Source organism: Martes martes (genome assembly GCF_963455335.1).
Source record: "Martes martes genome assembly, chromosome: 11".
Lineage (NCBI taxonomy): Eukaryota > Metazoa > Chordata > Mammalia > Carnivora > Mustelidae > Martes > Martes martes.
Window position 1 is genome coordinate 52,574,194 of NC_137899.1, and position 23,184 is coordinate 52,597,377.

The 23,184-nt window shown below is 36.4% G+C and overlaps 1 protein-coding gene across 1 annotated transcript in view; it reads left to right on the forward strand.

The window, feature by feature from the left end:
• The window catches only part of HDAC9 (histone deacetylase 9), a 526,228-nt gene that overhangs the window by 217,680 nt on the left and 285,364 nt on the right, over positions 1 to 23,184 (forward strand). Inside the window, exon 12 of the mRNA XM_080818413.1 lies at positions 16,771 to 16,948. Within this exon, the coding sequence (XP_080674539.1) occupies positions 16,771 to 16,948 (178 nt within the window). The remainder of the gene's footprint in view (positions 1 to 16,770; positions 16,949 to 23,184) is intronic.

Here is a 23,184-nt window from a genome sequence, read left to right on the forward strand (position 1 = left end):
TATTTTTCTTCCTTTTTTGTAAGCAAACATTTTAGCAGGGAGCTATCAATGACTGACTTCTAGTTTGGTGACAAAAGAGAAATGGAATATCTTGCCTTTGACATATGCATGCTTTGGGAGACAGGGTGAAATGGACATAAAATCACACATTTTCTAGAACTTGACATTTGGTTATTTGCACACATGTAATTGGATCTGGAGGCTGGTAGTGAAATATGGTGGTTCTCCTAACGTTGAGTTTGGTAAGATGTTTTCTTGGGCTGAGAGGTGAAGGTATAACATTTAAGTGCCTGATTCTGTAGGAGTTCTTACCCTACTTACTTGACCCGCCTTGTTATATGTTTAAACACATAGGTTCAAAAAAAATCCACTCAGGACATAAAATGGGTTTATTAATAGAGAAACCTAAAAGTTGTAATTAATGGGATATTATTAAGGCTACTTACTGCATTTTTAAGGAGCTGTGATTTTTACCATTTTTTAAAATTCAGAATTCCTTTGATGAAAGTTGCCGACTGTGTCTCCAGAAAATTCACAGATGCACATACTTATGCAACTTTGCGCACAATTTCAGGGGTTTTATATCCACTAGAATTTGTCCAGAGAACCTAAACTAAGAACACTTATTCAAAATAAATCCATCTATTTCATGTGTCTTAAATAGCAATGATTTATATTGCTTGTCATCCCTCTCATTATGATTTGTTTTATATCTGGACTCTAATTATCAAAGGGGAGGAATAAAGGAAATGCTCAGGAGATTCATCATAGTCAACAGAAACCCCTATTTTTCTCTCTTTATCTTCAGGCTATTATTTCTAGACCAGCGCTCTATTGTTCATGCTGCACTGTTCTTTGGCCATCAACCAGACAGAGGGTGCTAGTCTAAGCCATTGCACAATTTCGTCTTCCTCTGGGCTGTTATGTAATTAAAATAATTTCAATCTATTCTCTTGAAATTTTTTTTCTACAGGCAATTGTAAAAATGTAGAAGCTAAAAAGCAAACAAAGGAACAAAAATATAACTTGTTTTCTTTACTTTTTATTGTGAAAGAATTTACTCATTATGGACTAGCTATTTATTTAATTTCAAAATTTAAATGTGGTTTCTTTTGTATTCTGTAGTGGAGTAAAATCCCCACTGATTTAAAACGGTCATTTTCCAAGAGCACTGCAAAGGGCCTGGATCTTAAACATTTCTAAAGGAACCACAGATATAAATGCAAAGTACAACCGAATTAGTAACGTATTTTCTTCTGGAACTCTTATATCTGAGGATGTCTATAAATGCATCGGAAGCAATTTACATACTGTGCATATATGTAGTAACTTTTACCAACATTCCAACTAATTGAGGAACAATGTTGTCAAATAGGTTCAGTTTTATAGTATTAAAATAAACCTCTAAGCCTCAATCCAGAGCCATGGTTTAACTATACACTATACACACTCACATTGCACGTGTATATAAATGGTGGTTACACTTGGAAAGGATTCCTTCCGATTCTGCTGGTGATGCTTTACCTGAGAATTTTGTAGTGTTCAGCTACCAACAGCTCTGCCTTGTGAGATATATTGTTGTTTATAGATTCCTCATGATCTGAAAGTGAGGATAATATTTGACATATAAAATTTTACCTTTCCTTTGTGCCTTTTTGTATATTGTTTGATGGCATGAAAAATATGCTAAGCAAAGACTTGTTTGGAATGAGAAGAACCTGAGAAGAAGGGAGTGAGACTGACCTGACCTCACTGGAAGCAACCAGTGAGTACGTGGGAGCAATAATTTATCTACCTGGAGCCCGACCTCTGCTACAAGGGGCCACCACTAAGAACTGGAAGGTTAGTATAGAAATAGTGAGTGCTTTCTCTTGTTGTTGAGCACAAACTTGTTATTCCAGCTTCTCCTGGACTGGGTGCCACTCTTGCACCCTAGAATTCAGAAATACTACTGCCCATTGTTATGGGAGAAGGGGAATAATAAGCAGTCTTATGTATTTGTTGAAGGTACCCTCTATCTTATCAAAGTTTTATTTTAAAAAGGAGTATTTTACTCTCCAACTCATATGGTCTACAACTTTTTAAAATCACAAGTAATACAAATATTTTAGCAGGTACTTATGTATATAATCATTATATAGATATATAAACAGATGTAAAGATATATCTCTCCAAATTATATAAGCATATCACCACAACAATGTATTATTTATGTTAACAGAATATGTACAAAAGGAGAAATTAAGAAAGGTGAACTAACAATGAAATAAAGATGATTTGTAAATAAATTTTATCTTGTGAGGTAATGGGATAGAAACCTTTTGCGCTATGATGAAAAAAGTTATTTTTAACAACTTCATCGAGATATAATTCACATATCATATAGCTGAGTCATGTCAGTGTACAATTCAATGGTTTTAAATATACTCACACAGCTGTACAACCATCAGCACAGTCAGTGTTAGAAAATTTTCCTCAAGCTCAAAAGAAACTGTGCCCATCAGCAATAATTCCCCACCTCTAATCTAGGGAACTATGAATCTACTTTCTGTCTCCATAAAAGAAAAATGTCTGTTCTGGACATTTTATGTAGATGGAATTGTACAAAACATGGTCTTTTGTGGTTGTCCTCTTTCACTTAGTATAATTTTTTCAAAGATTCATCTATGCTGTGGCATGCATCAGCATTTCATTACTTTTTTTCTTTTGAATACATAATAGTATTAGTGACTATAGTCGCCATGCTGTACATTACATCTCGAGGACTTATCTATAACTGAAATTTTGTGCCTTTTTTTTTTTTAAGACTTATTTTTTAGAAAGGGGGTTGGGGCAGAGGGAGAAGCAGAGAATCTCAAGCGGAACCCCTGCTGATCCGGTGGAGCTGAGGCTGGGCTCCATCTTGACCCTGTGATCTTAACCTGAGCAGAAATCAAGTCTAACCCTTAACGACTGAGCCACCCACGCACGGGCCGTGAAAGTTTGTACCTTTGGACCACCTGGAGGCATTTCACCCCGTGAACCGGAAGGTGTTCTCTGTGGCGCTGTGGTGTGGCTTGCAGAGATCTTGGCGGAGAAGGACTGTGTGCTCCTGTCGAAGGCGCAGGCCACAGTCTGCCTCGGGCGTGTGCCTTGGGGTGGCCCTGGGGCTGCGGGGGCGGGGGGGGGGGAGTGGAAGGGGAAGGTTGGGAAGGTGAGGCCTGAGTTGTTGCTGCAGGGCAGGGCTCCGTGTCCCAGGTACAGGCACTAGTACCTCCAACCGCATGGAAGGCGGAACCTATTTCCTCACCACCTAGCAGATGCTGTACGACCGGAAATCTTCCGTGTACCATTTGTGCCAGGCTCTTCCGGCCGGCCCTCGGACAAGGCTGTGATAGTGTTGGTACCTGTGCTGAACTGGACAGAGTAGGGAGTGTTGGGGGAAGCGGAATTCTCTGTTTCCTCAGGAATAAGACTTGTGAAGGATAAAATTAGAGAAGGAAACAGCAAAACATCCCAGGTGCCGTGTACCGCGTGCTTCCGTGTCGGGAGGAAGAGCTCACGCAGGTGGTATTCTTGGCTTTTGAGGGCTGGAAGGTGGAGCAGCTGGTCAGCAGCGGCTCTTCCTGCAGGCACGGGAGTGAAGACCAGGCCAAATGCCTCTCTGTCTGGTTTCCAAGGAGCCGCATGACTCCGCATAGGCCACGACCGGTAAGCCCAGTGAGAAAGTCAGGATTTTATGAGGATAAGGTTCAAGGATATGCAAACACAATGCTGGCAGCTTGAAGAAACGTTTCACCCTTTCCGACGCAACTGACATGTCGAAGAAGCTGGGCTGTGCAAAGAAACCTGTTTTTGACAGTTCCGCTAGAAATCTGGTTGTGAATTTTTTGCGGCATCTGAGGTGGGTGGTGAGAGACAGGACCAGCTGTGCGAGGCCCGGGCGTCCCCACAGAAGAGGAGGGTTGCAGGCCACATGGACATCCGGATGGGGGCCTCTGCTGGTTGGCCAGGTGCCGCACAGGCCTGCGCCAGGACGCTTCCGACCGAGCTGGAAGATCATTAAAGGGCAGCACTTTGAGTGCTACATAAACTGTGTGGAATGTTGCCAGGGCCTCAGTGGTAGATGGCCACAGCACCTTGGCCCCCGGGTCTAGGTGGTTACTTGTTACCTGTTCGGGCACCAGGGAGCTGGCTCTGCCTGCCAGGTGTGATCAGTTGGCCATTTTTCAGCCTCCATTGGCAGCTGAAGACAGAAGCAGCTTACGCGGTTCACTACCTCCTTTGCCTCTGCCTTGAGGCCTGGGCCTTCTTCAGAGCCAGGATCCTCCTGCCTGAACCCTGGCTTGGAACAACAGTCAAGGCTTCTGATTTGTATTTTCCCAGACGAGAGATTTTTGTATCTCTCCTTTCCTAGTGTGGATAACCTATCCAGTGTTTTTACTTTTAAGAAATGCCTGAAGGTGCGGCTACATTGTGTATTGACCTAGTTAATCATTTTAAACGGAAATAGTTTTGCCTCAACCATCTCAGGGACTTGTGGAGGAGCTGGTGTCTTTGCCTCCTCTGGGATGGAGTTCTGCGTGGGAAGCCTGACCACTTGGCTTCCGTAGATGAAGAGACAGGCCACAATGAAATTGGATGTTTACAGTGCATCACAAGTGTCTCTTTCTGGCACTTTAGTGTTTTCTTTGTATAACTGCACTTCTCCGTGGTATTTCTGGGATGTTTGAGACTTCATACACAACCTGCATGGGCTCTGCCTATGGGAAATGGCATTGAAGCTGCTAGGATTCCTTTAAAAACTTCTGTTCACGTACTTTGAGAACAACCCTTTGTCACCTGCTGGTAGGGACTCTCAGAATCAAGGGGACCCTGGCTTAGCAGGAGCAGCGCTTTGCTTCTTGACCTGCAGCTTTCCAGGGTAGTTGTGCTCATTTGACCACCACGACTGCTAACAGGTAGGTCAGAGGCTCTTATACAACTGGCTTCAAATGCTTCTGAGACTTCTACCTGTGTTCTGTTTTCTTTTCCTTTGCCAATAATCTGATTAACCAAGCTGTCCAGAATTTAGGACTTACCTCTGTTATGTAAAGTCTCTTGTATATTGTTAAATGTTTGGCTTTAGCAGTTTATCACAACCTTTTTTAGCCACCAGATGACCCATTTCCTCAGCACTGCCCCTGGAGGAGGGAGGCCTTTTGGTGGCATTGGGCTGTGCTTATGTGGTGTTTCTGGTCATTTAGTATTGTTTCATTTACGACCCTCACTTAATGGATAGGCTTGTGGTTTTTAAATTTAAAGATATTAAGATTTAATTTACTGTAATTTATTTTGAGGGGATATTTATACATTTTTAGGTATTCGTGTTTTATCAGTTTACAGTTTAATGCCTGAATTTCCCCTGAAAATGGCAAATAAGATTGTGTATTTATAAATGAACAACAAAAAACTTACTTTTGTACAGCTAGATAATATTCCATTGCATAGATATACCATTGTTTATTTATTCATCAGTTGATGGGCATTTAGGTGTTTGTACATTATTATGAATAGTGATGTTGTGAACATTCATGTTTAAATTTTTGTGAAACATATATTTTTATTTCTCTTAGGTATATACATGTTATTGAAATTGCTAGGTCATGTGTTAGTTCATTGTTTAACTTTTTAAGGAACTGCCAAACTCTTTTCCTAAGTGGCTACGTCATTTTACCTTCTTATCAAGTGTATGAAAAGTTTCAAGTTCTCCACATTCTCACCAACAGTTGCTGTTATGTATCTTTTTGATTATAAACCGGTATAGTTGTTGTGAAGTTATTTCTCATTGTGGTTTTGATTTGCAGATTCCTGTTAGCTTACGATGTTGAGCATCTTTTCATGTGTTTATTGGCCATTTGTATATCTGTTTAAAAAAATTCTTTTTAAGATTTTATTTATTTGTTTGACAGACAGAGATCACAAGTAGGCAGAGGGACAGGCAGAGAGAGAGGGGGAGAAGCAGGCTCCCCACTGAGCAGAGAGCCCAATGCGGGGCTTTATCCCAGGACACTGAGATCATGGCCTGAGCGGAAGGCAGAGGCTTTAACCCACTGAGCCACCCAGGTGCCCCGTATATCTGTTTTAAAGAAATGTTTATTCAAAAAATTTACTTAATTTTTGAATTGGGTGGGGGTTTTTTTGTTGTTGTTATTGGAGCATAAGAATTCTTTATATGTGCTGAGTACAAATTACCCAGTATATGGTTTGCAAATATTTTCTCTGATTTGTAGATTGTCTGTTTACTTGGTGGTGTCCTTCTGAAAGAAAAGTTTTTACTTCTGATTATCTCTTAATTTATCTGTTCTGAGGGTCACTTTTTTCTTTTGGTCTTATATCTATGAAGATTTACTCCTATATTTCTTAAAAGAATTTTAGAATTTTAGCTCTTATCTTTGGTTCTGTAATCCCTTTGGAGTTAATTTTTGTGTGTGGTATGAGAAAAGTTCAGTTTCATTCTTTTGCATGTGGATATGCAGTTGAACCAGCTATGTTTGTTGAAGGACTGTTCTTTCTCCATTGAACTGTCTTTTAAAAAGCAGCAGAAGCTCTACTATTTTCTTTTGTACCCCACTTGGAGACTACAGCTCACAGGTACCATATTTGGATTCTATTCCTCACTATACCACTCTTTAGCCAAATGTCATCAACCAGTGTCTCAGCCTTACTTTAAGGTCCTAAGGTAATACTAAATTACTTGTACATACCCAGTAACATCTGCAGTAGCGTAGACTTTCTCTGGAACTTCATTTCAATCACCCTATTCTAACCATGACTTTAATAGGATAAAGTAATTATTCTAATACACTGGTGAGTTAAAACAAAATAGGATATCTTAGTGACCTAGAGTTGTTGATGGGTTTACCAAAGAATTTTGTCTTACATTGTGAAGAAAAACAAGAAATTTAAGTTACATTTTAAAATGATGTAGATTTACCAGCTCAAAGTCATATTTTTCTCTCAAATATAGAAGCAGTTATATAATTTTTCTCCTAGTTTATCATTTTATTTACTTAATTATAATTTTTAAATTTTAATTCCATAGTTAACATAGTGTTACATTAGTTTCAGAAGTACAGTATAATGATTCAGCAATTCTCTACATTACTCAGTGCTTATCTTAAGTGTATTCTTTAATCCTCATCACCTATTTCATCCATCCCTCTACCCACTCCCATCTGGTAACAATCAGTTCTCTGTAATTAAGAGTCTTATTTTTTGGTTTTTCTCTCTCTCTTTTTAGAAGCAGTCCTATTTCTATGATGTAATATATACATTCTTCAAACACAAAATTAAGTGACCTCCTGTTCTGTTCCAGGCTCTAAGTTTGGGACTGGAATAGTAGCAGTGCAGTGGGGGTTTCTATTCATAGGTACCTTGTATCTAAGAGTCCCTCGTTGTCCAAGTCTGAGTTAATGTCAGTTCTTATTTACTTTAAATACACACATACACACCACCTTAGCATATTTAACCAATTAAAATACTGATATTACAGAAAGTAAAACATTTTTAAAAAACTCTAAAATTAAAATGTATGCTTATTGGACAATTTGAAAAATAGTCAAAAAGTAGCAATCAATAAAGCTATCATAATACCAGTGTTTAGAAGTAATTGCTGTTAATTGTCTTTGTCTTTTTAGATTTTTCCTAAAATTTGCAAACTTAAATATGTTTTCTGTCCCAAATCTTCATTTTAAGTTCCCAGTTTACATCCTTCTGCTCTCATTTCTGTTCCTTGAGTATCATTGTTCTCTCACTGAGATGAATTGAATAATATGTTAAAATTCTAAAGACAAAATATACTTAATTGTACATGTTATTGTATTCATTTATCAGTGAAAGTTGGTACAAACTAATTTGTATTTTATGAGTATATATTGACCTCAAAGTAAATTAAAATTCAAAAATTTTTTGAAGATTTATTCATTTTAGAGAGAGTGAGTGAGCAGGGGGAGGGAGAGGGAGAGAATCCCAAGCAGACTCTCTGCTGAGCACAGAGCCAGATATGGGGCTGTATCTCAGGATCCTGAGATCGTGACCTGAGGGGAAATCAAGTCTGCCACCTAACTGACTTAGTCACCCAGGCACCCCTGAATTAGCATATTTAGACTTAATAAAAAATATATTTTCATCCTTAGTTTTATTTTTTCTCATCTACTTTTACTTTTTCTTTTTCACTCATTCTTTGTATTTGTATTTTCCAATGAATCTTTATTTCTTCCATATAAAAACTTACCCTTTCAATAAAACCATTGTATGTTGAATAATATTGGTGTTTTATATATACACCAACTTTTAAACTTTTAAAATTTATTTTAGATGTATTTATATACAGAAAAAATAATAAAACTTATAAAAATGAACATAACATCTGGCCTAAAAATGTCATATAATGTACATTATATGGTATATGTCACATTATTATATAATATTGTTGGACAGCAGTTACCTGTATCTCTCTCCTGTTTTATCCCTTCTATTCCTCTGAATTTGCTTTCTTTTTTCCCCATGTGTTTCTTATATTTTTACTACACTCATATACGTATTTAAACAGTATATGCTCTTCACTTGCACATTTTTTAACTTAAATAATTAACTTCATATACATGCTTTTGCTTGCTTTTTCAGTCACCAATTTCACTGTAGATTTATGGTTCATTTTCACTTTTACTAAATATTAGTGGATTGTTCATTGAAGTAGGTCTAACAGTTTATCCTCCTACAAGCAGTCTGAGTTTCTCTTGCTCTATATTTTCACTAATGCTTGGTATTGTCAGACTTCAAATTTTGAATCCATATGATGAGTGTAAAATGGCATCCCTTCTTGGTTTTAGTTTGCATTTTTTAAGTTATCACTGAGGTGGTTTCTATTCATGTGTTTGTTGGCTTATGAAATGTTTAATTATCTGGGAATTCCATGTTCATACTTTTTGTCCATTTTTCTGTCCCCATTTATTTTTAGGAGTTATGTATATAATGCAGACATTAAAAAATGCTTTATCCAATAAATATTTGCAAATATTTTACCAATTTACCTTGTCTTCTCCTCTGGGCTGAGTGGTCTGGACCCGGGCCCAGATGTGATTAGCACATAGCTGTGAGTTCTTAATGAACTTTTGTCAGAACCCAAAGTGATGCCTACTTTGTGAGCTTGAGTCTGTTCAAAGCAATGCTTGGGATGAGGAGGGACCCTGGGCCCTCCTCTTGCAGCCCCAGTCTTTAGGCCCCAGTGAAGGGACAGCAAGCTCCAGTTTTGGGGCCTAGTAGATTCTCAGGGTACATTCTAACCTGTTCAGTCTCTTCTCTTTTCCATGGTGGCTTATATTTTACTGGCTCATGTTATATAAAAGTATTTTAACTCCTTTTCTTCCCTGACTTTAGAATGATATTCTCCATACCTTTCAGTTGTTTTTTGCATGTATTATGAGATAGGTATCTAAATTCATTGTTCCTATTATGGATCACCAGTTTTCCCAGCATCATGTATTGACATTCCTTGTTTAACTGCTACTCTGTAGGTCATCTTTGTTATATGTGGATTTTCCATATAGTCATGGGTCTCCTTTTGGACTCTGTTCTATTCTACTATTCTGTTATACTCTATTCAATGATCTGTAAATACTCTATTGTGTTAAATGACTTAGCTTTTAGTATATATAGTTCCTTGGTTTGGTCTATCTCCCCAACTTACTCTTTATGTTCAGAATTCATATGACTATTCTCTGCCTTTTATCTCCTATACAAAATTTAGAATCAGCTGAAATATAAGAATTAATTTGGGAAGAATTGCTAATTTTATATTAATTCTTTCTATCATGGAGTGTAGTGTATCTTTTCATCTCACTTTATATCTCTGACTACAGTGTGGTCAGTGTACATGATCTGTGATATTGTTTTTTACAGTAAAATATATGTAACAAAAAAATTACCATTTAACAATTTTTAAGGGTATAGTTCAGTGACATTAAGTGTATTCACATTGTTGCACACCCATCAGTACCATTTCTCTCCAGAATTTTTTCATCTTTCCAAATTAGAACTCTACCGTTTGCGTAACGGCTCTGTTTTCCCCTTTTCCCAGCCCCTGGCAACCACCATCCTGTCTTGATAAATTTAGTTACTCTAGGTATGTCATATAAGTGGAATCACATAGTAGTTGTCTTTTGTGACTTGTTTATTTCACTTAGCCTAATGCCTTTAAGGTTCATCTGTGTTGTTGTACATGTCACAGTTTGTTTTTAAGGCTGAATAATACTCCATTGTAAATACTAATTTTTAAAAGCTTGTTGACATTTGCTTTATTATAGGGTAAGTTTTGTAATTATGTACATATGTCCTTGAAAGAATATATTTTATTTTTTACAAATTTAATATATCTCTGAGCTAGAGAATTATGTTATTCAAGTCTCCTGTAACCTACTTTGTTTTGTGGAAAGTTTGTTATGACCTCCTTCCATGATGTGAATTTTTCATTTTTTTCTTTGTAGTTCTGCCAGTTTATGCTCCTGACATTTTGAGCTGATATTCCTAGGTTTAAATTTGTTGTTGTTGTTAATTAAACTTTCATATTATTTTATATGTACCCTTATATGTTCTCTAATATTTTGCTCATAAGGTCTGTTTTGTCTCTTTTTCAATGTGGCTGTGCAAGGTTTCTCCTCCCCCTCTTCCTTCCCTTTTTTTTTTTTAAAGTATTTTTAATATGTCTTTTTTTAAAAAATATTTTATTTATTCGTTTGACAGAGAGAGACCGCAAGTAGGCAGAGCAACAGACAGAGAGAGAGAGGGGGAAGCAGGCTCCCCGCCGAGCAGAGAGCCCAATGCGGGGCTCGATCCAAGGACCCTGGGATCATGACCTGAGCCGAAGGCAGAGGCCTAACCCACTGAGCCACCCAGGCACCCCTTTAATATGTCTTCATAGAACCTTTTAATGTAAATTTGCTCTGCCAAAGAATAAAGCCTTTCCGTCTTTTAAATTCAGTTTTACTCTTTCCACCTTTTAACTGGTAAATTGAGTACCTTCATATCAACTGTGTTCAGTAATAGGTTGGGATTTGGGATTTGTTTCTGGCATCTCCTTTTGTGGATTATATTGTTCAGCTTTTCAGTACTTCATTTTTTTCTCCATCATTTTTTCTCCAAATATTTTAGGTTGATTTCTTCTTGGTTTTGCTTTTCTTTTTTTTTAAATCAATATGGTGTATTTTCATAAATTTAAATTATTTCTTTTTTAAAATTTCATTTAAATTCCAGTTAGTTAACAGCAGTGTAATATTAGTTTCAGGTATACAGTATAGTGATTCAACACTTCCATACAACACCTAGTGCTCATCACAACCGTGGCACTCCTTAAACCCCATCATCTATTTTATCCATTCCCCGACCTACCTCCCTTCTGTTATCCATCAGTTTGTTCTCTCTAGTTAAGAGTCTGTTTCTTGGTTTGCTTTCCTCTCTTTTTCCCCCTTCATTCATTTGTTTTGTTTCTTAAATTGCACATATGTGTGAAATCATATGGTGTTTGTCTTTCTCTGACTGACTGATTTCACTTAGCATAATACTCTCCACCTCCATCCCTGCTGTTAAAAGTGGCAAGATTTCATTTTTTATGGCTGAGTATTATTCCACTGTAGATTATATATGTGTGTGTGTATATATATATATATATATATATATATATATATACACACACACACCCAACTTCTTTATCCATTCATTAGTTGATGGACATGTGGGCTGTTTCCATGGTTTGGCTATTGTAGGTAATGGTGCTGTAAACATTGGGGCACATGTAACCCTTTGAATTAGTATTTTTGTATTCTTTGGGTAAATATCTAGTAACGTGATTGCTGGATTGTAGGGTAGTTCTAATTTTAACTTTTTGAAAAACCTCCCTAGTGGAGGTTTTCCTGAGTGGATGTACCTGTTTGCATTCCCACCAGCAGTGCAGGGGGGTTCCACTTTCTCTTTTTCAAGATTTTTTGTCTACTTTAAAGTTATGTGCATCATTTTTATTTATTTAGTAGCTACCTTTAAACTATTAACATGAATGTTTAGTTTTAAAAAGTTTTAAGTTAACCAGTACTTACACACCCATCCTGAATAATACAAAAACTTTAGAAGATGTAAATTTCCACCAGCCCTTGGCATTTTATAAGATAAGCTCTAGGGATATCTACAATTCTAATTTTCTGAAAAGCGAGACTTCTGAAGTTCAAAATGTTGTGAATCAAGAAATTAAATTTGCTCATAATGCCAAAAAAGAAGGAACATATATTGTTTAAAGAAATAACTTTGGAAATAGAATTTTAACTGTTTTTAATAATTATTTTCCCATGAACTTCTTTTTTTTTTCTTCCAGGTCATATCTTTTATTAAAGTAATTCAAATAATTCTGATTATTTCAATGATTATTTCAAAGATTAAACAGTATAATATTTTAATTTTGTATTGGCTGTTGCTGAGGTTGCATAAGGATATTGATCAGAGCACATAATTAGCAACCACCCACATGTCTGGAACCAAATGTAACCATCTGAAACAAAGTGAAAACACAGAAGTCATAAAATAGGTCCCTGAGCAATGGCAACAAGAAAGCAAAACAAAACCAAACAAATGTAAGGAAAAAATCACTGCTATAAAAAAAAATAGAACCTTCAAGTTGCCTCTGCCTAGGGCTTTATTACCTCATAATCTCTGTTAACAAGCCACCCCCAAATAAATATTTTACTCTAAGGGAGAACATTGTGCTTTTCATACAGAGAACTTCAAGACCTTTCCTATCTACTTTTAATCTCTGTCTCCCATGACTTAGAAAGGCCAAGGCCGCAGTAACACTGATGTCTTATTAGGCATAAGAGAATTTATAAAAGAATTTACAAAATAAGTGCGTAATAACTCCTCTGTGAGGGTAATTTACAATTTTTATCAATGGGAGGAGACAGATAATGGTCAGGCATAGTGGCCTTAGATGACTTATTTCATATAACAAAAGGTTGACTTACACATCTTGGTAACCTGAAAGAATTTTCCAGAATGACCATCTGGTAAAGTAAGCAGTTGAAACCAAATCCCCAATTAAGTCACCTGAAAAAAGAACAACTAATGTATGCTTAAGAAACAGACTCAGTGAGCTACCTGGGTGGCTCGGTTGGGTATCTGCCTTCCACTCTGCTCCTGATTCTAGGACTCTGGGATTGAGTTCCGCATTGGGCTCCTTGCTGAGTGGGGAGCCTGTTTCTCCCTCCGCCTGCCACCACTCCTGCTTGTGTGTGTGCTCTCTCTCTCTCTGGCAAATAAATAAAATCTTTAAAAAAAAAAAAAAAGAGGAAATAGACTCAATATAGTATGCTTAAAAATTTTAATCAAAAATGCTTTCTTGGGGTGCCTGGGTGGCTCAGTGGGTTAAAGCCTCTGCCTTTGGCTCAGGTCATGGTCCCAGGGTCGAGCCCCACATTGGGCTCTCTGCTTAGCAGGGAACTTGCTTCCTCCTCTCTCGCTCTGCCTGCCTCTCCACCTACTTGTGATCTCTGTCTGTCAAATAAATAAAATCTGAAGAAAAAAAATTATCAAAAATGCTTTCTTGAAGTGAGAGAGTTATTATTCACTTAATGGGGATTTTTCATTGGGGCTCAATAGATGAAAGTTTAACTTGGGTATCCATCTAATTTTTAGTAACAACAGGTTTTGTACTCTTCAACATTTTATTTTTCTGACAACACAACAGAGAAATATATACTTTTATACTTAGAACTATGGAAAATAACCATGGACAAAATGACCTCTCATTAAAATTGTTAATAGAAATAAAAGCTTTAGTGAAACACTTCAGTCCATTCCAGCTATAACAGAAAAATACTACCTCAGTTTTCAGCATCAAGCAGGAAGCTTTTTATTGCTGAGGAGTAATACCCATCTGAAATAAAAATGGCTTACCATTTTGTGATACTTTGATGTCAGATATGCAGCATAATAATATGTGTCTTGCTGGATAGTCAAGATTCCCCCATACATTAAAAGCCATACTTCATTTGTAAAAGTGTATAATATAGTCGACTCTTTTGAAAGTGAATAAACTTTTCTCTATTCTTTAGTCCTTTTTTAAGTAGAGGTTCAAAAATATTTGACCTATGTCTGCTCTTAGGTCTAAGTCTCTACTGTTTATTTTTAAAAACATTTACTATTTTTCTTAATTAAAGTTTTAATACGGGTGGTATGTAGAAAGTTTGGAAGCCTCATAAAAGTACAGAAGAAAAATAATCCTGAAATCATTCATTTCCTTCATTATCTCTTGGCTCCAACACTAAATAATTTCAGAGTATTGTCCTTTGGTAATTGTTTCATCTTGCCTCTATTTTCTTATATTTTTCACTCGTCATTCCTCGGTTTTTCTGTGTTATGATTGCTTATAATATGCATTCAACTTGTCTTTCACAACTCAAATTAAACATCACATTCTTAGATGCAAGTTGCCTCAACCTCTGTATCAGATTTTTCTTTACATTTTTTCATGGCACTCTGCATTTATCTTATATAGCACTCATTATATTTATAATTGCATTATACTTAGAAATACTTTGTATCCTAACTAGGTAATAAACATAAAAAAGGCTCAACATAATAATCAGAATGTACTCCTGGGGACAACATTTGTTATATAGTAGTTAGGATTTGGCTGGAACCTGGAAAAGGAATAGAAGACGTAATGTTGAGAATGCAGGTACCTTCAGGTCAGAGAGCCCAAATGCCAGGCTGGGGAAGTTCTTTAAATCTTGGTTTCTTTCAGAGAATTTTGTGACAACTTCTTGCTTACAGAAGGCTTTTGGAAGAGAATTCTTGCAGGAAGGAATACAATGGATTGTCTTAGAAATAGGGTGATCAATCAACGGACTTTGGCATTAGGTTAGATGAGGGTTAAAGAGATTACAGTAGGAAGAGACAGAAAGGATGGAGATTACGTTCAGGTATATATTTACCCATGCATTTTAGATCATATGCAGCAAAGTCCCTTTTCCCCACAGAAAATTCCCCAAGTCATAATTATAAATTTGCATTCCCTCTGAGTATAAACTCCATGAAAGAAGGGACTATGTCAACCTTACTATTTATTGTATCCTCAGGGCATTGAAGATGGAGACACTCAAGAAAACAAGAGAGTTTGACTCCTGTCAAAATATTAAACCTATTATAACCAGAACTAGATCCTGACCAACCCATCCTTATCAAGCCAGTGCTCAAAGCCTGAGCATGTGACAAATGCCTTCCCAATGATTGATGGTTCAGTTAGAGCAAAACAGCAGTAACAACATATACATATATGTTAACTATAACTTATTTTAAAGTTAATTTTAAATAATTATTAATTTTTTGAAAATTGAGTAGTCTTAGCCTATGGTCTATAACTATATATTTATAATCATAAGTTGCACATTTATATGCAACATTAACTCACATACAGGGGAAGTTGTAATGACATAAAATGATGTAGTATGCATTGAATACAGTTGTGTTGCATGTAGATTTGTTAGCATTCTAAGTGGGTAATTTATACACCTAGGATGTAACAAGCCCTGCATTATATAGAAATACAAGTATCACATATAATGGCGCACGTTGGGTACTAGCAGTTGGGTTAGGTTAGTAACAGGAAGGATAAGGCAAATCCTCACTAAGGAGAAGTGATATGTGTATCAAGTCTTGAAAGAGTAAATGCTATCCAGGTAGATCAAAGCAGAAAGTCATGTAAAATTTTAAAATTAGAAGATATTACTCTTATACTTAAAAAAACTTTATTAATCTTTTGGAATATCAGTTTCTTTATCTGTGGCATGTGGTAATCATCTTTTGGATCACTGTTCAGCTATTTTCAATGTTCAGAATATGGAAAAGGAAAGAAGCGTAAAAAGCAGCATGAAGGTTATGAATTCCATGATTTTGAAGAAGAGGGAAGATATTCTCTATGTAGTATTGATAGGTAAATTAGCTGCCTGTCTGTGTTTTAGAGATTGTCTTTGTTCGAGATGGAGGAATAGACTAAGTGCATCTTCCAGGAACTTACAAACCCTGGCTTTTTGGTTTGATAACTTAAGCATGAAGAATGTTAACATTGTTAAATCACCGAGATTATATATTTAATGCTCTTTAAAGAAACTAAGCATTTTTATAGTATTGAGATTACATATATATTTACATATATATAATATATTTTATAGTATTGAGATTATACCATAATATGAAAATTGAAAGGTATTAAAACATAGCCATTTAATTGGTAATTTTTAGGCTCCCTTAAATTTTATTAACAATATTAGTGAATAAATTCAAGATAGAATTTTCAGTATTGAGCCTTATTGGCAGTTTGAAAGCAGCTAAATTGTTTTCCTACTTTGTGTTGCAAAAATTCTAGAGCTGTATTCAAAACGTTGCTATCAAGATAGGAAATGAATCTAAGTCAATGTTCCTCTTGAGGTTAAAGGTCTGTTTCTTTTAATCAGTTCAAATTGACAGGCCTCCTGCCATCACCTCCTCCTCAGCCAGTCAGCCAGTCCTGGCAGTCAGTGTGAAAACATCTGTTGAATGGATTTATTAACTAGATCTTGTTTTTTCTCTCTCTCTCTATTTTTTTTCTTTTTCCTTCACACCGTTTATTATGTCTCTGACCTGATGAACTTAATTTGTTTACACGTCATTCTCAGTGTCTCCCTCAATGCTTGTCTCATGTTTCTTTCTACTGTGCTCTTTTCTTGGCAACAGCCCTTCCTGGAGCCCCAGCACACACGTGCGCTCTCAGTGCACCAAGCTCAGCTGGCTGTGGTTGGCATGGATGGATTAGAGAAACATCGTCTTTTCTCCAGGACACATTCCTCCCCTGCTGCCTCCATTTTACCTCATCCAGCAATGGACGGCCCCCTCCAGCCTGGCTCTGCAACTGGTAGGAATCCCTAAAGACTCTCCCTAATAGGCAGGCTAAATGCACCGTTCTTGTAGGATTAAGCGATTTAAATGCTCTGAATAACTCCAATAGCAGAACACTCTGTTTTAACCCAATGCAACCCAAATTTTATGAGGTTATATTGGCCACAAGACAAACAGCACATCTGATAAATCTTGGGCTTAGTATTAATAGCCTCATAAATTGTTATCATTCAAGGGCCTGGAAAACACATCAACAGGTGCATAGGTCCCTTTTGGAAACAAAATCCCTACAACATTCTTTAGCAATGTTCCTCCATCTCTTCCTCCTAGTCGTCGTGGCCACTAGAAATTTATGATGTTTGGCTTCATTTGACTCTAAAGCGTGCCTACCCCCAGTTTGTTTTTCATGTTGTTTTGTTTGTTTCATTGTTTTCTTCTGACCTGCCATACAAATGACTCCTGGGAGAGAGTGGTGCCAAGTCAAACCTTGTTTAATGCTACATGCAATCGTTCCATTTCTATTTATTATGGCACCTCTGGGTTGGCTATTTGACCAACCTCTTCCTTTGCCTACAGCTGTGTTTGATATTTTAGAACCTGGCTACAGAGGATAACAAACCAGATAATTCCAAGGACAGAGAAAGGTCAAGTCTGGAACATACACAAAAAAGGGGTGCTATTCACTCTCCAAAGGAACTGTGCTGTAAATATCCATGTGGATAAATACTCCTTTCTGTTGTCACAAAAATGGGGTCCAGAAGATATCCATGCTCTCAAACCTGAGACTGATCAAATGAAAGATACTATATCCCTAAGGGGCCCATAAATTGGATGCAGTAAAGGGAGTATTCATGTGCACCTTCTCTCAAAGGCTCTCACAGGTTATCTGATCTATTTTTGAATCAATTTTCAGGATTCAGAGCTGTTTCTGTGGCTTTAGTGACCTCATGCAACCCTTTGTGCTTGGAAAAGTTAAACCACTTTTTCTAAAATCACATTCCCAAGTCTTGGTATCATCTTATTTAAAAATCAATGAACGGAGTGGCCAAGTTATTTAACTTTGATGGACCTCTTTAATAAGTAGGCAAAGGAACTGCCTTTTTTTTTTTTTAAAGATTTTATTTATTTATTTGACAGACAGAGATCACAAGTAGGCAGAGAGGCAGGCAGAGAGAGAGGAGGAAGCAGGCTCCCTGCTGAGCAGAGAGCCCGATGCGGGGCTTCATCCCAGGACCCTGGGATCATGACCTGAGCTGAAGGCAGAGGCTTTAAACCCACTGAGCTACCTAGGTGCCCCAGGAACTGCTTTTTATAAGGTGTTACACCATAAGCCAGCATTCCATCTTAGGCGTTATAGGCTGGGTATATTTGCATATATTTCTTGGACCACATTACCCACTGCCTTGGATCCCTCTATTTCTGAGAGCATAGCAGACCTGCCCTGGTATCACAGAAAACCCAGGACTACAACCCAGTGTCAGCAGAAGCTGCTTGGATCAGTCATGCCTGGTTCTCTCCTTCATTTTTAGAGAGTGTTTGCTCAAAACCAGATATATAACGTAGAGGAATACTTTTGGTAGCCATTCAGATCGGTAGCCTTCAAGAATTACATTCTTCTAAATTCTTTTTCCTGGAAGTATTTTTTATTTAGCTGTAAGATTTCAGAGTACACAGAGCAGTAATCATCTTGTCATAATGACAATTCCACTCACTCAAAATTATTTCCTTAATTTTAAAGTGAACTTTAATTATAAAGTTTCATGGTGCTGTTCCCATGTATTTTGCTGTCTACTATTGAAAGCCTATTGATTGAGTTTCTTTTCTAAGTTAAGAGCAGTGACGCTTTCCTGACATGCTTTGGCCTTTGCTCTGCTTTTAGATGTTCCTTCAATATGAATAAAGCACGTTCCCTGAATATTAGAATGATACTACAAGTTGAGGAAAACAGTGTTGCCAGATGGACAGAGTTGTTAGGGCTTAGAAGAATCCAGGTGAAAGACTAGACTATAACCCTACTAATATAAGCATGACAAACAACCTAATCATTCAAACCAAATGCTGGGTCATTTCAGATCATTAGTTTCTTTCTTACAATGTCAGCATCCTAGTATTTATCAGAGTTTGTATTTCAAACACAAGTAGGAAAATGAACTTGAGATTATTTTCATATTTAATGGACTTGATAGGACACATTTCTTGCCTAGTGATTAAATAAACACTTAAAAAAAAACGGGATTTTAGGCGCACTTGGGTGGTTCAGTTGATTAAGTGGTTTTCTGCTCTGGTCATGATCCTCAGGGTCATGAGATTGAGTCCCCTCTCAGGTACATGGAATCTGCTTAAGATTCTCTCTCTCCCTCTCCTTCTGCCCCTTCCCCTACTCACATGCATATGTGTGATTGCTCTCTCTTTAAAAAAAAAAAAAAAAATACACAGGATTTTAGTGTTCTAATGATCTTGATTTCAAAGGTGAATTCATAAGTAGTATGTTTGAAAAGAAGTATCTATAAGCATTAAATTCCTTTTCATTTGATTTTTTAATATCTATTTGTTGATGCATTCAAAAAAAATCAAAAGTGACATTCAAGTATGTTCCTTGGGAATATTTAGTTTTTGGTGTTTTTTTTGTTTTTTGTTTTTTTTTTTTTCAAAAGAAAGTTCACAGTCTCATGTACTCAATAGCTGTTCCACTAAAAAGTAAGGAGTAGAAAACAAATACGTTGTAAAGGTGGTTGCTCACATGTGTCCTGTAAGAGCTGTACTTCTTGCCACAACTTAAAAAATTATTTAGTAGTTAACTCACATAATTTTCAAGGCATACCTTTTCAAACTTGCACCTTCCATGTGGATTCTCAGCAGCCAGATAAAGCAGCCACACCACTCCCTTTTTGAAAAGAACCAATCAGTGTTCCCAGAGGAAGATGTCTGAATTCAGTCAGTTGTTGAGAGATAAAGTGTTCAGTCTGTTTCCTCTGAGGACTTGAATGGACCAAGAAATGGACTAATATGTAGTGACTACCTGGTGGCCTTACAGAATGCCTGGTAAGGATATTTCTAGGATGGACAAGAAGAGCTTACGATCATGATGCTGCTAGTGATAAGGAAGAATGTATTGTAGAGCCAGGTCGCCACATATTCATTTAAAGGGATATTATGTTATATTGTAATGAGTAATAATATTTTAAAAAAATATTCAATTTAAGAGGTGGGTTTTCTGTTCTGTTTAAAGCCAGGGATTATTGTGTATATGAATTCAGGTAATTAAGGAAAGGGCAGTGTATTTTGTCTTCTTTACCATAGCCATCTCTTCTGCTCAGCTGTTCCTAACAGAAATGAGGCTTGACCATGACTCACAACAGGGCATTGATAGTATATGACATAGTTGTACCAAATGGGATTCACTGAAACAAAAATTTAATGGCAAATGAATTGATTGGTTTTATCTTTCCCATCACCCCATATAATTTAAGATCTTCTGTCTTCCAGCCCTAGGCTGCTTTACAGAATCTGTGAGAAATTCTTTCTTTGTAATATTATCTTGTTAGTCAGTATCTAGTGTGAATAGGATTATAGTACTCAAACTGAACCAACATTGTGAAAGCCATTAAAAATAATTTAGTTAAAGAATTTTTAAATTGGTGCTTAGTGGGTAAAACAGCGTGATGGAAAGTGAAATACATTTGAACATTTCAGTATGAGAATAGCAGCACTGGCCTACCTTCCTCCATCCCTCCCTCCCTCTATCCCTTCCTTTCTTCCTATGAAAGATATTTTCTCTAGTCAGGCTCCAATTAATCCCTGTTTTTGTTTATATGTTATTTCCTTCAGGAGGCCTTGCTTGGTCAGCTAAATCCAAATTAAATCTATTCTGATCTCTCATAACAAACTGGATTTTTCCTCAAATGCTGTAATTACTTATTTCAGGCATTGTGTTCCAGTGGGCTCTCCATGAGGAAAGAGACTGTCTTTCTGTTTCTCTATTCCCAGTACTTAGGTACATGGCTAGCACATGGAAAATGCTTAGTGTATATATTTACTGTATAATAAACAAGTAAATCAACAAACAAATGAACAACGGAATGAAATGAGAGTGATTAGACATGAATTACCTAAAATTTTACAAAAAATATCATTGGTACGTTAAGTGAAATTTTGGGGTAACATATTTTTATTAACTAGAGGAAAGGGATACATGTTCATTGAAGGCAATTTGGTAAATCTAGAAAACTGTATCAGAGAATCATCCATTATTCCATCACTCAGAGGTAACCATAAGTAAAATACAGATTTATCTTCAGTATGTTTTCCTCTTCCTATGTGACTGTCTTTAACAGAAGAAAAGTTATATGTATGTTTGTATTCATATTTGTGTATGTGTGTATTTGTAAGTATATGTGTATATGTGTAATTGTGTGTGTGTGTTGGGGGGGGGGTGTTTGTGTACTTTAAGACCTCTCAGAGCAACTTCTCTTACCACCTGTATCAGAATGGAGAGGTTAATTTCTTTTGGGAAAAATGCCTTAAACTTATGAGTAAGGAAAATTTCTTTTGGGAAGACAGTCAGTTTTGAAATTAACGTCTTCCAGTATACATGCTTGAAATTTCTCCTGAAAAACTTTTTGAAAAATTGCTCATCTAAATCTCACTGAAGATGGTAAAAGTAGCTATTTTGTTTATTCAGATGATTAATTGAACTTGATCACATATATTATATGTCATAAAATATAGCATATGTATTTATAAGTAAATATATAATTTATACATATTTATATATATATATTTTAATTTTTTTGGCTTTTTTATGTCTGACAGTGTCATCCTTGTTACCTTCACACATACTTGGGCACAGAGTTATTGGGGCACATCTCTTTTTGTCTGAAAGGTCTAGAAATACAGTCAAATGCTTAAGCATTTGGACAGTTTGTTTAGTTTTGACAGGAAGTCTGAATTCATACTGGTATGTGTCCCTTTGTGGGCTGCCTGTTAATTCTTTTCTGTAGCCTTATAGTATGTTTTCTTTATCTTGTTAATTAAACAAATCATCTTTATGGTGAACATTTGCAGTTACATGCTCATATACATGTCTCTTTCTAGTTATGGAAAAATTCTTTAATTATTCCTATCACTTAATTACTGTGAATTCCTACTTGAGGGAAGTCACAACTTTTTGTTCAGCTACATCCTCTCTGACTTCTGTATTTTCCTTTCCTTATGTACATCTCTAAGTTTATATTCAGTAGCAGTGATTTGGTTTCTTGAAATGTAAATTCCTCTTTTGTTGCCTCCAGTGTAGATTTTATAGGGCCAATGTCTTTTGACATTTGAGGATGTCAAAAGTTTTCTAAAATTTTATTTTGGTTCCTATAGTAAATCATATTCAGTGATCTAACTAGTAGGAATGATGTTCCCTTTACAGTTTCTGTAGCTTATTCTCATAGGCCCTGTGTTTTGTTTGTATTTGTTTGTTTGTTTTTGCTCACTCATTCTTGAATATATAGAGAAATCTTTTCAGTTATTTGCCAGCAAGTATAGTGAATTCTGTTTGATTTGACTTTTTTCCACTTATATGCTGGTTCAATCTCCTCTTTGGCTATGCTGTTGAATGGCAATCCTAGTTCAGTTCCTAGGTTTCAACAGACTATCTCATATAGTATTAGTTGGAAAGCCTAAGGTGGGATTTCTTCCATCAATTTCCTTTTTAGCTGTCTGACACTCTGATAGGATGATTTACATAAAAATTATAAGTCTTAGAAATTCTTTTTATCTACTCAGAGACATAGTTTAGCAAATTTTAAACATTCATTTTTGGATATTTTTATTTTTTTGCTGGACAAATCAAGTTTCTCAATTAATTAAACTATCTGGTACTTTTTTTTAAGTGTACCTGTTAAAATATATTATAACAAGTATTATAGATATTAGAATGTAAAGAGTACAGTAGATATAGAACAAAAAAGCAAGGGTGCCTGAGTGGCTCAGTCGTTGAGCATCTGCCTTTGGCTCAAGTCATTGTCCCAGGAGCCTTGCATTGGGTTCTCTGGTCAGTGGGAGGCCTGCTTCTCCCTCTCCCTGTCCCCTGGCTTGTGTTTCCTCTCTCACTGTTTCTCTCTCTCTCTCTGCAAAATAAATAAATAAATAAAATTAAAAAAAGAAAAAAGAACAAAAAGGCAAGGTAAGCCTTATGGATAGACTAGAATTATGAATAAAAAGTATAATAGCTACTATAGGTATGAAGTGGAGGTTATTAGAAAT